The sequence below is a fragment of the Passer domesticus genome, chromosome 9 (assembly GCF_036417665.1).
Source record: "Passer domesticus isolate bPasDom1 chromosome 9, bPasDom1.hap1, whole genome shotgun sequence".
Lineage (NCBI taxonomy): Eukaryota > Metazoa > Chordata > Aves > Passeriformes > Passeridae > Passer > Passer domesticus.
The window spans coordinates 37,328,168-37,342,374 of NC_087482.1; the positions used below are offsets into that span (position 1 = coordinate 37,328,168).

The 14,207-nt window shown below is 44.8% G+C and overlaps 1 protein-coding gene across 6 annotated transcripts in view; it reads left to right on the forward strand.

The window, feature by feature from the left end:
* SETD5 (SET domain containing 5) overlaps positions 1-14,207 on the forward strand; it is a 65,060-nt gene that overhangs the window by 22,360 nt on the left and 28,493 nt on the right. The window contains exons 2-8 of one of the 6 annotated variants that reach the window (XM_064432777.1): positions 3,498-3,672; positions 7,382-7,487; positions 8,369-8,580; positions 8,739-8,959; positions 9,364-9,551; positions 10,590-10,628; positions 12,153-12,395. In XM_064432777.1, coding sequence (XP_064288847.1) covers positions 8,905-8,959; positions 9,364-9,551; positions 10,590-10,628; positions 12,153-12,395 — 525 coding nt within the window. In that variant the 5' untranslated portion in view covers positions 3,498-3,672; positions 7,382-7,487; positions 8,369-8,580; positions 8,739-8,904. Of the gene's footprint in view, positions 1-3,497; positions 3,673-4,076; positions 4,096-5,678; positions 5,896-5,928; positions 6,046-6,336; positions 6,386-7,381; positions 7,488-8,368; positions 8,581-8,738; positions 8,960-9,363; positions 9,552-10,589; positions 10,629-12,152; positions 12,396-14,207 lie in introns of those variants that run through there. The other 5 variants (XM_064432774.1, XM_064432778.1, XM_064432773.1 and 2 more) reach the window with 5 other exon arrangements.

Here is a 14,207-nt window from a genome sequence, read left to right on the forward strand (position 1 = left end):
GTACAGCATCACCTGAGCAGCACCGAAGGGTGATAGAGTCTGAATTTAGGTAGCACATGCAGTCTGTGAGGCTGTGCCCGGAGTTTTTTGTCTGCAGGTGAATTTTTCATGACACAAATACTTTGTAGAGTCTGTCACAGGTGTTGCACACCATGAATGTCCAGAGGTATCTGTATGACTGGGACACAAGTGAAGACAGGTGCAACCACACATCTTGAAGGAGGAAGCTCTGCTGAGCTCTTTGACTTGCCATGCTTGATTGTCCCTGTTAGTACAGGCTTTTAACACCACAAGTAATAAAGTGAGTTTCCAGCAGTAAATCTTCTGCATCTGCTTTATTTGTACATGGATGGCACTGGCTGTGGAAGTGAGCCAGTGCAGCGCTGCAGCCATTGCATCCTAAACAAAGTTCCAAAAATTAAATTTACTGTTACAGCAGCAGGTGTTGCTTAACCTTCACTTGGCCAGCTAAGATTTATTACAGTCCTTTCTGTCAATACAGGATGTTACCTGAAATAACTGAATAGCTTATATTCACAGTGCAGCCAAGGCAGCCCCTCACAGTGGGTCAGTCCTTGGCTGAGTGAGAACTGGGGATCCCAGCTGGGGTGGCTGTGTGGGTGGATGCTCATCTGGGCTGTTCTGATGATGTTGGGGAAGACCAAGTATCTTTATACCGGTATGACTGGTTAAGGAGGCTGGTGTGTAGGTGCCAAATGTGGGGGGAAAATATCTTTAAATGCTACATTTTCAAAACCAGCTAAATATTATCTGCCTGTTAGGCCATCAAAATTTCCATTTTCATTTGATTTCAAGAAGAATTGTGTTGTAAGGGAGACAAATTTGTGCTGTGGTCTGAAGCTCATTAGATTTGAATTAAGACTTTGAATTTAGTAAAACTTCCAGTGGCAGCAGAGAGAACTGGGTGTGACTTCTGTTTTTTTCTCCTTCAGCTGTATATTTAGGGAAAGAGGTAGGAATGACCTTGGGAATTGAATATACAGGAAATTGGCCAGTTTGGTGGGTCAACATCTAGATCTCAACCCCAGCATTTTCTGTCAGGCTGATGTTTTGCATGTTAGCAGGCCAGGTGTCATGGAGTCCAGACTGTAATGTAACCTGAAGGTGATGTGGTCTTGGACATCACTTGAGTTGGTCTCAGCAGTTTTGAATTGTCACAGTTGAAAGTACACATAAAATAGCAGCACCTAACAGTAAAATCTGACCATGGGTGATACTTGGGCAAGTATTGCTGGGTCAACATAAAAGTGAACTGGAATTTGCCTTGTTTAACCTTTCAGTTTGCCATTTCATGTTTCTCTAGTAATCTCCTTCCCAAAAATGGGAGTTGAGACCATATCAGTGCAGCAGCATTTGTACTGTACTGATAGAAAGAGGGTTTCCTATGAGAAGTGGGTGAAAACTTGTCCCAGTTACTCCTGGACTGCCCAGGTATCCTGCAGCTCTGTAGTCCAGAAGCTGCACCTGAAATCCTCCAGTTGTGCTGAGTCACTGGCAGGCGGGAGGCTGGAATTCATCCTGCTGAACTGTCAGGCTGCTGCCAGCTGGGTACAGTCATTGGCAAAGGCATGTGATCAATAGAGGGAAAAACATCTAAACAAGTATTTAGAAAGATTACTGGGTGTGGGGAGAGGAAGAGTTTTCCATGTTCCTTAAAGGGAAGGATGCTTCAGACACTGAGAAACTTGTCTTATTTCTTTTAACCTTGTGCTAGAGTTCTACGTGACTCTGTTGAAGCACGGATTGATGTCTGTAGCTTTTAGCTGTATTTTAGGAGCAGTTTGTCTCATCTTGTGGCAGCGTAGAAATCACAACTCTTGTCACAAGCACAAGAAAGGGTAAATAAGACATTTCTGGAAGGTCCTTTTATTTTTTTTTTCTTCCAGAAAACACACTCAAGGACACTGGGCTATCTGGGGTTGGAACTGCTTGTGAGCTTAGTCCTGCCTGTTTCCTTTTTCATCTCCCACCTCCCTGTGAGACCATTGCTTTGGGGCATAACAGGGAATTGCCACAGACCACTTAGAAATCTTTATGTGCTACTTCTGTAATTCACTGTATGCCTGTCATACTCTCTGAAAGATTTTCCATAGGGATGTATGCTGAAGAAGGAAAGTATTTCCTTGTGCCAAGAGAAGTGGCCTGCCTTTTAAGACGGGAAAAGGCAACATAGCATGTAGCATTTAAACTTTCTGACTCTCACTCTTCATCTGCCCTTATAGTGAGTGTGTGTTTTTTGTCTTTCTGGGGGTTTTGTGTATTAAACAATGGCTGGACTGTGGTGTCCAAAGGCAGTTCCCTGTGAGAAATTCACTACCCACAGGAAAGCTTGGCTCCCGGCCTCTCTGCAGCCCAGGAGGGTTTGCTGGCAGAGCCCCGAGATGCCGGGGAGCATGTGACAGCAGCCTGGCTTGTCTGCGCTGCCGGAGCCAGCGAACGGCAGTGGAAAGTATTCAAGGCTGCCCTTAAAGTTTAACGTGCAGAGAGGGTGGTTGTCACCATTTTTCTTTGGGTTTGGAGCTACCTTTGCTGCGTGCAGAAATGCAGCTTCGCTCTGTGTTGTGGGGGCTTCTCTCGAGCTGTGTAGAATAATAGCTCCTTTATGCTCATGTGTGTTACTGAGGTTATTTACATAACGAGGTGCTGATCCCGTTTCACCTCCGGCCGCCATCCGACCCGAGGAAGTCCGCGTTTATCGGCGATTTCTGCCGTAGCGAAGCGCTGTGGTCAGCAGGGAAGGTGCAGCCCGGGCTTCCCCGGCGCGGCCCCGGTGCCGCCGTGACTCACCGGGCTCCCGCACTCAATGGTCCCGCCGCCTTCCCCGCGCCCAGACGTCTGACGTGGCTGTGCCCTGGGGAGGTGTCAGGGACACAGGCCCGCTGTGTCAGGGCTCGCTGAGCCCAGGATGGGCCTCGTGGCCCTGGGGAGCCGTCGGTGCCCTGGGAGCAGCTGCTCTGCCGCTCACTCTCACCTATGCTGCAGACCTAGAAAATGCGCGTACAGACTGATCTCCAGGGAGAGGGCTCAGCTCGGTCCACCCTGGCATTGTCTAGTTGTCCACAGAGATGGGATTTTGTCTGCAGTTTGTGTGGGGAAGGAGTTAGGAAATGCTGGTGGAGGGTTGTGGGTGATAGGTGACAGCTGCTGCTTATATGCAGAAGGAGCTAATAGATTACTTATCTGATAATTAGTCCTAAGTTTACTTGGGGGAGGAGGGAACTGTCATTATCAGCTTTAAGGCAAAGCAGCTCATTGCATGTCAGTCCAACACTGTAAAAAACCCCCAACCTCCCCACCAAACTACTGCCATCTACCTCTTCCCTGGCCCTACATACCAAAATGAAGTAAAAATGATGTGGCATGTCACTGATGGAAATCTGTTTCTGCTTTTCTTTGCTGTGAAAGCCTTTTTTAGAGGCATAGAGGGAGACCTCACCCCGTAACGGAGATGCAATGCTTTGTTTCTGCCCTGGTAGGTTTCCCCATGTCCGTGACGTGTTGGCCGAGGCTCTGCGGCTCCTCTCCGCCCTCGGAGCGGCCAGTCGCTGCCCTCTGGACTCCGTGATCCCCGACGGGCGTCATGAGCATTGCAATCCCTCTGGGAGTCACCACACCAGATACGTCCTACTCCGACATGGCTGCAGGATCGGAGTGAGTGTTACCCACGGATGAGGAGGAAGGAGAACGGGAGGGTGCCAGAGGGCTGACCTGGAGTTGGGCTGTAGGATTGGTGCCAGTGCTTTCTCCACTCGGGAGAAAGGGGTTGCTGGTCCACTGGCTGTATGAGAGATGAGTATTAACAAATGCACTGTTACAGAAATTGGTACGTTTAACAGAGGATATGGGGGAAAGTACATCTATACTCAAGTGTAGGCAGTTGTGCATTTGCTGTACCCAGGCTTGACACTGGCATGGTACAAACCAGCTCCTTTTCCAACAGCTGCAATGTGAGGGATCAGCGTGCTGAACCTTCCTCTCAGTAGAGCCTATTAGCTCAGACTTGGTACCAGTCTTGTGTGACTGATTTGTGGAGACCTTTGGAGTTTGACAGAGATGTGAGACAGCATCAGCCTGGTAGGCACCTTTATTTTGTTTCTGCCCCTGAACAGACTCCAAGGAGCACACCTCAGAGAGCATCCTCTGGAGTCCCCACCACAGGACCATGAGCAGGGCTCTCACTGCAGCCATATTTCTGAGGCCTGTTGGAGGGAACTTACATTTCCTTACAAACACTCTGCTTCTGCAGAGTCAGGAGCATTTCAAAATCAGGAAATACTGCATTGTGATCTCTTCTTAAAACCCTTAGAATGATGTCAGCTAGGATTAGAGTATGCTTTTGTCAGGGATGAGAGCGAGGGCTGAAGTTTATTTCTGTGTGCTTCTACCTCCTGCTTGCCTGCATCCTTCTTTGAAACACAGACTGTAGTATCTCTTTACAAAAATCTACAAATGATGTTTTGGAGATAGATTTCTCCCATGTGTTACTTAGAGGTATCTACTGTGCAAATACCTGCATGTCAGCTGTATCAGTGTAGAACAGAAATTACTCCAGATGCTATTGATTTTGATCTGTAAGAGCAGTGGGCTGAGGTTTGTTTTTCCCTTCCATCTCACCCTGATTTGACTGTGCTTAGAGTTTGACTACACCATCGTACTCTCTGCAAGACTGCTAATGCTCTTTTTTGTCTGTCTTGGCACTGGCCCCATTCTAGCCATTCTCTTTGTGATGCTTCATTCCATCCTAAAGCCCACATTTTTACATGTTGTTTTTAAACAGAGAATCAGAATCTAGTAAGTCACTCATCTGCACTGGTTACATGATCCTTCACTTTTCAAGATCTATCATTTAGTATTGCTTGTCACCCTGCTTCTCCCACAGCAGCACTTTGAAGACTCAACATGCAGGAATTTAAAACTGTTTATGGCAGGAGGAAGAGTGCTAAATAGTTTGCTCATGTGCTTTGCTTTCGAAGCTGAGCGTGGTAGGGAGAAGAGCCAGATGTGTCTGCGCATGTGTCCTTTGTAGCATTTAAGTATCAAAAAGACTGACTGTAAACCTTCTGCAAAGCATTTTCTTTCTCTTCTACAAAGAAATTTGTAGGTCTAACTTGAGGCTAGGCTTGGAGTGCTTTGAAAAAAGGTGTTTGAAGATTTCTGAATTGGTTTCTCTATCTGTTTTCTAAAAATTGGGAATGCCAGGACTTCATCTGCCAGGCTTTGCATCAATGCACTGTTAGCTGAAGTGTCCTTCATGGGTCTGTTCAAAGTTAAGGCTGTCTTTTACTTTGCCTTTTAAACTCTTTGGTTTGATACATAAAGTCTGGGGTACCTGAGCTTTGTACCTCTTAAAAGGAATTGATTCCAAGATGTGCATCACAAATACAGTGGGGAAGGTAAAAGGAAAACTAGCTGATCCTCTTCACAGGCTGAGCTTTAGCATCTTCCCCACCCTCTGATACAGAGAGGAGGTGAAAATGGTGTAGGGTGTTGCTGTTCATCTGAGGGTGACATGGAGGCTGCAGAGTAGTTTTGTTGTGTTAGTCTGACTGCATGTTGGAAGGTGTGGAAGCTTCTTGGCATGCTGCTGCTGAGGAAGCATGGGCCCCAGCGTTGTTGCCCCTGGACACCGTTGCACCAACAATTCTGAAGTTTTATTGCTAATGCTTGCGGCAGCAGTGCTGGTATTCCAGTCTGACTGTGGTTAGGAATGTGGGTGACTTGGACAGAGGACATATCTGCTGTTTAGGCTCTTTTCCTTCTAATACTGAAATATTTCTGAAAGGGCTATTAAACCTGAATGGATTTGACACTGTACCAATCTGAAAGTCCTAAAGGATTGTTGCAAAGGCTGGATTATGTGGCAAGCTCTACATGGTACCTTTTATTAAGAAGTACATCCTTTGAGAGAGATCATCTATATCTCCTTCTTCTGACAGTTTAGCTGGCTGTAGTCACATTGAAAACCAACTGAATTTATCATGTCATGCACCTAAATCTTGAGCTACAGAGGTGTTGTTTGCATAGGTATAATGTCTTCTACTTTCTGCAGTTCTTTGTACAATAAATTACTGCTCCTTTATGTTGTAAAGACAGATCCACCTTACTCCAGAATAAGCCAGAAGCTCAGAGGTTGGTGCCTTGGAGAATAGATGAGGTTGAGTGGCAGGGTGGGGCAAACTTCAGTGCAGCAGAGATTTCAAGAGCTAATAGGAAGTCCAAAGAGCAAGGGGTTACTTTTCCTGGGTGCCTAAGCACTGCCCCACGTGTGATTGCTGGCCATTGTTTGATGGTGCCTGATTCATGCTGACTATGTAGGTCCCACTGAGAGTCCTGTGAGATCTCACCAGAGCAGCAGAGGTCCGAGGTAAAGTTTTCCTTTTCTATATTTTTCTTCCCTGCTTGCTCAGTTCTCTGCTGTAATTTTTATGAAGATTCCATCTGCAGACACGGTTTGGTAATATTCTGCCATACTCTGATACAGGCCCTACTTCTGATCTGTGCAGAGGTTATCTGACTTGTATCTTCTACTTGTAACAGAAGACAGCATGTTTCCTTGCTGGTGTTCTGTCTGTAGCCTCATTATCTAATATCCCCTGCATTGAATTGCAGCTGTCCCTTCTCTGAGTAGGTTTTCTGCAGCTTTCTGCTGAGGATATACCTTTGATTTTTAGCTGTTTTTTTTCACCACCCTGTGGTGGAAGAGAGCATTGTACCTTAGCAGCAGATTTCCTGTTCTGCTCATTGCAGGCTGCTGTATAGAAAGCACAGGTTGAATCTGATCTGTCTGTGGCCACTGTCTGTCCAGGACATGCATTTTGTTGTCTCTTTGTAACAGGAATCTCCAGTTCCTGGTATTTGCTGTCAGGATAGCTGCAGTTTTCATGCAGGCTTTATCACAGGATGTTGGACTCAGTAACAATTGGTATCTGAGGGAGAGAGAAACAAGCGCAGGTGCAGGAAAGCTGCTTAGCTGCAGTTGAAATAAGCTGTTGCAGAGATAAAATGGCAGTACTGTTCAGTGGCTTTGAGATTAGGCTAGCTGGGTTCAGATGTGAATGCTGAACTAGACCCAATTTCCTCAACAATAAGGAAACTGAGCTTCTTACATGCTAATTACCTTTTTAACTTCCCAGACTGAGACCTAGTTTAATGAGCTATATAGGGTGGCCCTTACTCAGTTCCTTCCCTCTGAAAGCAGGTTCATCCTGTACAGCTTCTGCACACATGATGCTTGGTGAAACGCATGACACAACCTCAATTTCATGAAGTTTCTTCATTTTGAGCTCATGTGTTCAGTAGAAAACTGGCACTAAAAAAATGATGTTGTATTGATGGGTTTTACTTCTGGCCCTTTCTGCAGCCCAGAGTCTGTGGAAGCTAGTCCAGCTGTCAGTGAGAAGAATGTGTACTCCAGCCACGGCTATGGGGCCACCCAGAAACACAGCTATCGCGGGCTGCCTTACGCAGTGAGTACTCTCTCTGCAGTGAACCAGCTCTTTACTGTCTGCTTTTACTCTTTTCTCCTTGTTCCATAGTTCTCTGCCTATTAAGCCTTAGGAATTTTGACTTATTTCTTAGGAAACACTAGGTTAGAGCTGAGTTCTGCCATACATTTTTCATTTCTGTATTTGTTGTTTGTGAAGTCTTGCATACTTTACAGCAAACTTTATTAGTCTTCTAGGTGATAGATTTTTAACTGAATGAAATAAATGAATGAAGTGTGAATATATATGAATATATAGTATTTTCCTGGTGGTAATTTTATGCCTCATTTGGTTTATTGTGCACTATTTATACTTGTTTCAACTGTGCAGATTTTCACAGTGGTAACTTAAAACAACGAGAATCAAGGAGCAGTCAGGAGCATGGGAGTGGGAGCATGGCTTGAAGCTGTGGGATGAAGAGGGTGTCACAGAATCATTGAGGTTGGAAGGGGCCTCTTGAGATCACATAATCCAACCTCCCTGCTCAAGCTGACTCTGCCTGAGCAGGTTGCTCAAGACCATGTCCAGCTCAGTTTTGAATATCTCAACAGACAGAAACTCTACATCTCAGGGCAGCTGGTTCCACTGTTTAAACACTTATGTCATCTCAGATTATTAGCAGTACAACAGTTAATGTCGAAATAGCCTGGTTGTTTTCTTAGGTTTTGAGTTTAATTCATTGGTGCTGAAGGAAATAATTTACATGTTTCAGGGCTATTACTGTACCTTCTTGGTAGGTTGAGGAATTCAGGCTATTGTTTTACACCAGTTAAATATTAACTTGGGAACTGTGGATTTGGGACTTCAGTTTCTAGGCATCATATCTTCACATTAAAAGTAGTACTGCAAATACTCATTTTCAGGATCATAATTATGGAGCCCCTCCTCCTCCAACGCCGCCAGCCTCTCCTCCTGTCCAGACCATTATACCTCGTGCAGAACTGAATGGCCTGCACTCGCCTGATGAGGAGAACTCCGGGGATAGTGAGAGCTCCTCAGAAGGAGAATCAATTCCCACTTGGTGCCACTGCAGTGTCTCCCAAGATGGTTTCCTCCTCAAGTGTGAAAAGTGCAGGTAAGCTTTGGTGCAGTGCAGATCTGAGCTGCTTCTTGTCTTGACTGCTCATACTGAACCGTGTCACCTTTGGGCTGTGGGACAGACTTCCTTTTGCTAACTGGAGCGTTCTTTCCAGTGCTTTACCCAGTATTGACCCTCCTCCTTTGCGTTGTCAGCCTGACAAGTGTTGGTGGCACCAGGAGTGGAGATGAGGATGTTAAATCGATGTTCTTATCATCCTGGGCCCCACTGAGGGCACGCATCTTGTGACATCCTGTTGAATTTCAAGTGACTTTACTCCTACAAACCAGCTTCAATTGTGCATTCTCCTTTGGCAGAGGAATGAGCAGGGGGAAGGTGATCAGACTCCGCCACCGGAAGCAGGACAACGTGTCAGGTGAGTTTGAGGTTATAATTCTGATAACACTGACTTATTTTCTTTCTTCAAGACCTTTGTCTTTTGGATGTTGTAATCATCTAACTGTGATCAGTGCCAGCTAATGTTCTTTGCCTCCCAACCACTGGGATTTTCTCCTCTCCTTACGCTTCACCTCAGTTAGCTCTAGGGAAAATCAGATTATCTTGTGAACAGAAAAGGAGAATTTTCATCAGTGCCATTCTGTGACATATCAGAAGTTTGGAGCACCTGTTCCCAGTTTGGGTGGGAAAACAGAGGTGGTATAATTTTCTCAGGGAAGAGCTATGCAGGGGCAGCAAGTTGTCTTGCTGAAAATGGACATAAGGGTAAGCTGTGCTCTCAGGGATGAGAAGCTGTTGCTCATGTAGCACTTGTCTCTCTAGGCGGGGACAGCAGTGCCACTGAGAGCTGGGATGAAGAACTCTCTCCCTCCACAGTGCTGTACACGGCCACGCAGCACACGCCCACCAGCATCACGCTGACCGTCAACCGCGTCCGCAGGAGCAAACCCAAGAAGAGGAAGAGGAGCACGGAAAAGGCTCGCGCTGCTCCAAAGGCCAAAAAGATCAAGGTATGTGGAGAGAGACAAGGTGGCTGCAGTTCCTACCAAATGCTCTGCAGTGTTGTTAGGAGCAGGTTGACAAGCTGGCAGTAGACAAGAAATTTTTGTTCTGTCAAGAATTGCTCTTTCGGGTGTAATAATGGGATGCCTTGTATTTGTGACCTGCTCGAGTACGTGGCTGTTGGTTTAAAAATTACCTTGCTGAACTCCACCCTTATTTCCCAATGCTGTCCATTCATGCTCAGCGCCTGGACTCAATTACATATTTTTTCCTTTTGCTGTATTAGGATTTGGGGAAGTAGCTTTTGGAGTCTGGCTGTTTGTGGGAAAGGGTCAGTCTGTGAATAGATTGAAAAATGAAGGGAGAATGGTATTTTTTAGCAGGCTTTGTTGAGGAATTTGGGCTGCAGAGCTTCTTGGCACTGTTCTTCGGGGACAGAGATAGTGCCTGTGTGGAGAACTATGTAGGTAGTGATGAACATTTGTTGAGGGATGACTTTACTGTCTTGTTTATGAGGATCTGGGGACTGAAATAATTTTGAATTGCTTATATTGGAATGCAAGCGTGTGAGCAGCTGGTTCTTTCCCATCATCTGCCAGCTTTACCATGATTTTCCACAGGTTAGGTTTCCCTTGAAGTTCTTCTGGTAGGCACTGATTAAATAAAATGCTGGGGGCAGGAGCTATGTGCGGTCTGGAGGGGTTATTTTGTTGTTGTGAACCACCTTGATTCTGTTGCTAGACCGTTCTTGTATCAAAGCAAGTGAGGTTGGGGCAGTTTTGGTTTTGATCTTGACATTTTTACTAAGTGTGAGGCAGGCTTTTTTAGTTCAGAAATCCTGGCCATCAAGCTTTTCAGCAGTTTCCACTGGATTTGCATTGCAGAGTCTCTTTTTGTTCAGGTCCATTGTTTCTTGTGTAGGTTTTCCTGTAATTCTGCCATCTTTTATTAAGGATTGGAGTAAGATTTAGTCTGGTTCTGGGATTCTAATTCTTAGGAATTTTATAATACTTTGTTTTTTCTCTCTCTCCTTGTGTGGGGGACAGGCTTTTCGAGAGGGCTCGCGAAAGTCTCTGAGGATGAAGGTGAGTAGAAATGACAACCCTCTGTGTTGATGGTGGGGTTTTTTCCCCTTTATTTTGTCCCTCTTTTGGTTTGCCTGGGGAATTTCTGATTGTGGGGCCAGCCTTGCAATAAACTCAAACCTTACAGTGCACCACAAGGAGCCTATTCAAAAGGGTATCACAGGAATTGCCCCTTGAACCTTCCATTTGCTTCTGATAGCTTCCAGTCAGATAATGCAATCCAGTTCCGAGCGGTGATTGATTCATGGCACTTGGGAGTGGGGTGTTTGATGTAAGGGATGTAGAACTGGTTGTGGCTGCTCTTCTGTGAGGGCAGTTATTGTTTGATTGCATCAAAGCTATTTCAAGCTTGGACATCAAAGTAGTTCACAAGTTTAATATTGGGAGTCCCTAGTAGTGCTGCCTTGTTTCTCTCCACATCCTCTTACTAGGAATGGATGGGACAATATATTTATCTCTGACTTCCTGCAGTAGTGGTAGGTGTGGCCATTGAATAGGAAGGTTATTTGACAAAAAAGTAGACTTGAATTGAGAACTGCATTTGTTTCTAGACATACAAGAGGTGCCTTAATGTTTGCTTAGTTCCACCTGACCCCAGTCCTGCAGCTGGCAGTGGCTTTTAGCAGGTGGCTCAGAGGAAAAAGGACAGTACTGGGGTGTCCCTATGCACCATCTCCATAGTATGCAAGTGACTTGAGAGGGTAAAAATGCATGGCAACTCTTACTGGTTTTAATATATATTATTAAAATAATGATTGCTCTTCAGTTGTCCTTGTTACTAAGACCTCAGTGTCATATGTGTCTCAGTGCTTTATGAAGCCAATTGAGTTGCTGAGCTCTGGAGTATTTGTTGAACTACTTCAACTACTGCCAAGTAAAGAATGAAGCTTAAGTCTTTTTCTTTCTACCAGCTTCTGTTTTCCCCTCCTTTACAAGGCAGTCTAAACGGATTACCTGATTTTGCCCTCTCCTCTGCTTAGGACTTGCAGTTTTAACCCTGTGGTATTAGCTTATGCTCTACATTCAGTTTCTTGAAACTGGTGACCATTTAGCTGGAAGGTTCAGGACTATTTTTGGATCAGTCACTGCAAAGACTGAGATGCAGTCAACATCATTGAGCATTGTGTTAGCGTGAGTGGGTTGACTGTAGGACAAGCCTACATGAGATTTATTTGCCTTTGTGTGTTCGGTGCCTTTGCTTTTTTAATGTACTTAATTATTTTTCCAAAGTGGCTTAAATTTTTTTTCTGGCCATGTACTAGCCTAGTTTTATTTTATGTAGCAGTGCCAAGTACCAACTTTCAAGAGGTCTTAGTTCTGCACAGAAATCTCAGTAGATTTCTGAGTGACACTGTTGTACGGTGTTCTGGAGGGTGCAGATGCTGAAAAATGTGTCCTCATAACCAACACTTACATAGCTTGGCACTGATTTGCCTTCTTTTGTAGCTTATTCATGTGCTTGGAGCACTGTGGATAGATTTTCCTGCTGTGTACTATCCATTCATTCTTTGCTGTTTGGTGCAGAATTCCCCTTCTGAAGCACATGCCTTGGATGAAAACACAGCTGAAGGGTGGGAGAATCGGATCCGCCTCTGGACAGACCAGTACGAGGAAGCCTTCACCAACCAGTACAGTGCTGATGTGCAGAACCTGCTGGAGCGTCACCTGAACTCTAATAAAGACTATGTGGGCAAGACTGCTATGCTGGACACAATCAACAAGACAGAGCTGGCCTGCAATAACACTGTTATTGGGTCCCAGATGCAGGTAAGGACAAGCAGCACAGAGGTGGAGTAGGTCAGGGCATGGGTGAGCAGTATTGCAGCTCAGATACACAGTAGAGGAGAAATTATGCCAGAACAGAGAGAGATTAACAAATATTTGCATTAGACCAAATCAGAATTGCTAGGTTGGGGATATTTTGCATGTTTCTGTAATGTGGTTAACAGGTATTTTGCCATAAATACTTCGGTCACTGAAGACAGAACCAGATCTGTCACTTGCTGGAGATAGGAAATTTCCTGCTTTCCACCTGAGTTTTCCAGTCCCCTTTATTTATTTTTTATTTTATTTCTTGACTCATGTTGTTTGGAAGGCTGTTTTAAAGAGCCTTTCAGCATTATTTCAGTTTTTGGATTATTTGGACTCTTGTAACTTCCAAATACTGTACAACTCCAACTGGTTTTAGGAAGCTGGTCTCTCCCTAACTTTCCAGTGATGAGCAGTGGTTGGTGTCGTGCCATCTTTATGGAGTGCATGTAAACAAGCAGAAACAGGAAAACAATGTGTTTGTGTGGTATATGTCTTCCCCATTCATACTCTTGTTAGTTGTTTTTTCGTCTTGTCTGTGCTTTATTGAACAAAGCACAGCCTTCCTACCCATTTTAGGCTTTTCTGGGCCTTCCTTGTCCAGGAGAATGGAGATAGTTTCATCTGAAAGGGTGGGCTCCAAAAAAGAAGTGGAGCATTTGTTCTGTGTAAAGGGAGCAAAGTCAGAAACCTGAATATCAGGTATATGTTTGTGCTTGAATCATTCTTGTTTATATCAGCTGACTCACTCAGTGAAGTTCATGTGCTCCCTCCTACCTTTCCCTCTGCTTTCACGCGGGTGAAGCACTTCAGGCAGAGCACAGATATTGCCAGTAAGGGAGAGTGCAGAAAGAGGACTTTGGACCAAACTTTCTTCCATTCTTTCCTCTGGTTCTGCAATAAATAAGATTTCTTGGGGGGGTGGAGAAACATTTCTTGATAGCCTTTCTAAAGAAAGCAGGAAATGCAGATAAGAAAAAGTTCTACTTCTCTAGAAATCTTAATATTTTTTGAGACTAAATGTAACCAATTCTGTCTGCCTTGCATGGGTTTTAGGAAAAGTCCTGAAATAAGTAAAAAAAACACATGCTGTGTTTCTTGATATGTGTACAGCACAACACAAGACTGTAAAAGATACCATACATAAATGTGCTTGTTCTTGCTGTGCTCTTTCAGCCTCTCCCTTCCCAGTACAGACAGAGGTTTTCCCATAGGAAAATGTGGCTAGAATTCCAAATCAGAAGACTCCCAATGTGATACAAAGAAACAGAAAAGTTGAAACTTGCAAAACTTGTTAGTGAGCTGTAGTTACTGTAAACAAGCTCTTGGTAGATACTTGTCATTGCACATGCTGGGAAGGTGACGGGGATTTTGTAGTTTCTCTTGGACACTGAGAAAAAGCCAGGTGTCTGTCCTGGGTTGCTGCTTGTCAGCTCCTGAGTCCTGCTCCCTCTGCTCAGGAGGTGGCTGTGGATGTGGAGGAGGGCACCTGCACAGGTGTGGAGCACGTGCTCTCATGCACTGCGTTCTATTTTTGTTTCACCCATTTGTCTCACCTGTGGTAGGCAAACTGAGAAGGCTTCTTGGTTTGCATCAGTTGTCTATTAACTAGGTGTCTACTGAGCACAAAAATAGCTTTTCTGTGAGATAAGGGAAAATAGGTACTTTGAGCTAGAAAAAAATCAGGAGGCTGTGCAAATATACATTTGCCAGCTGTGTAGAAGTATTGTTGCTGCTCTTTTTGGCTATGAAGACTCTGGAGAGAGGAGA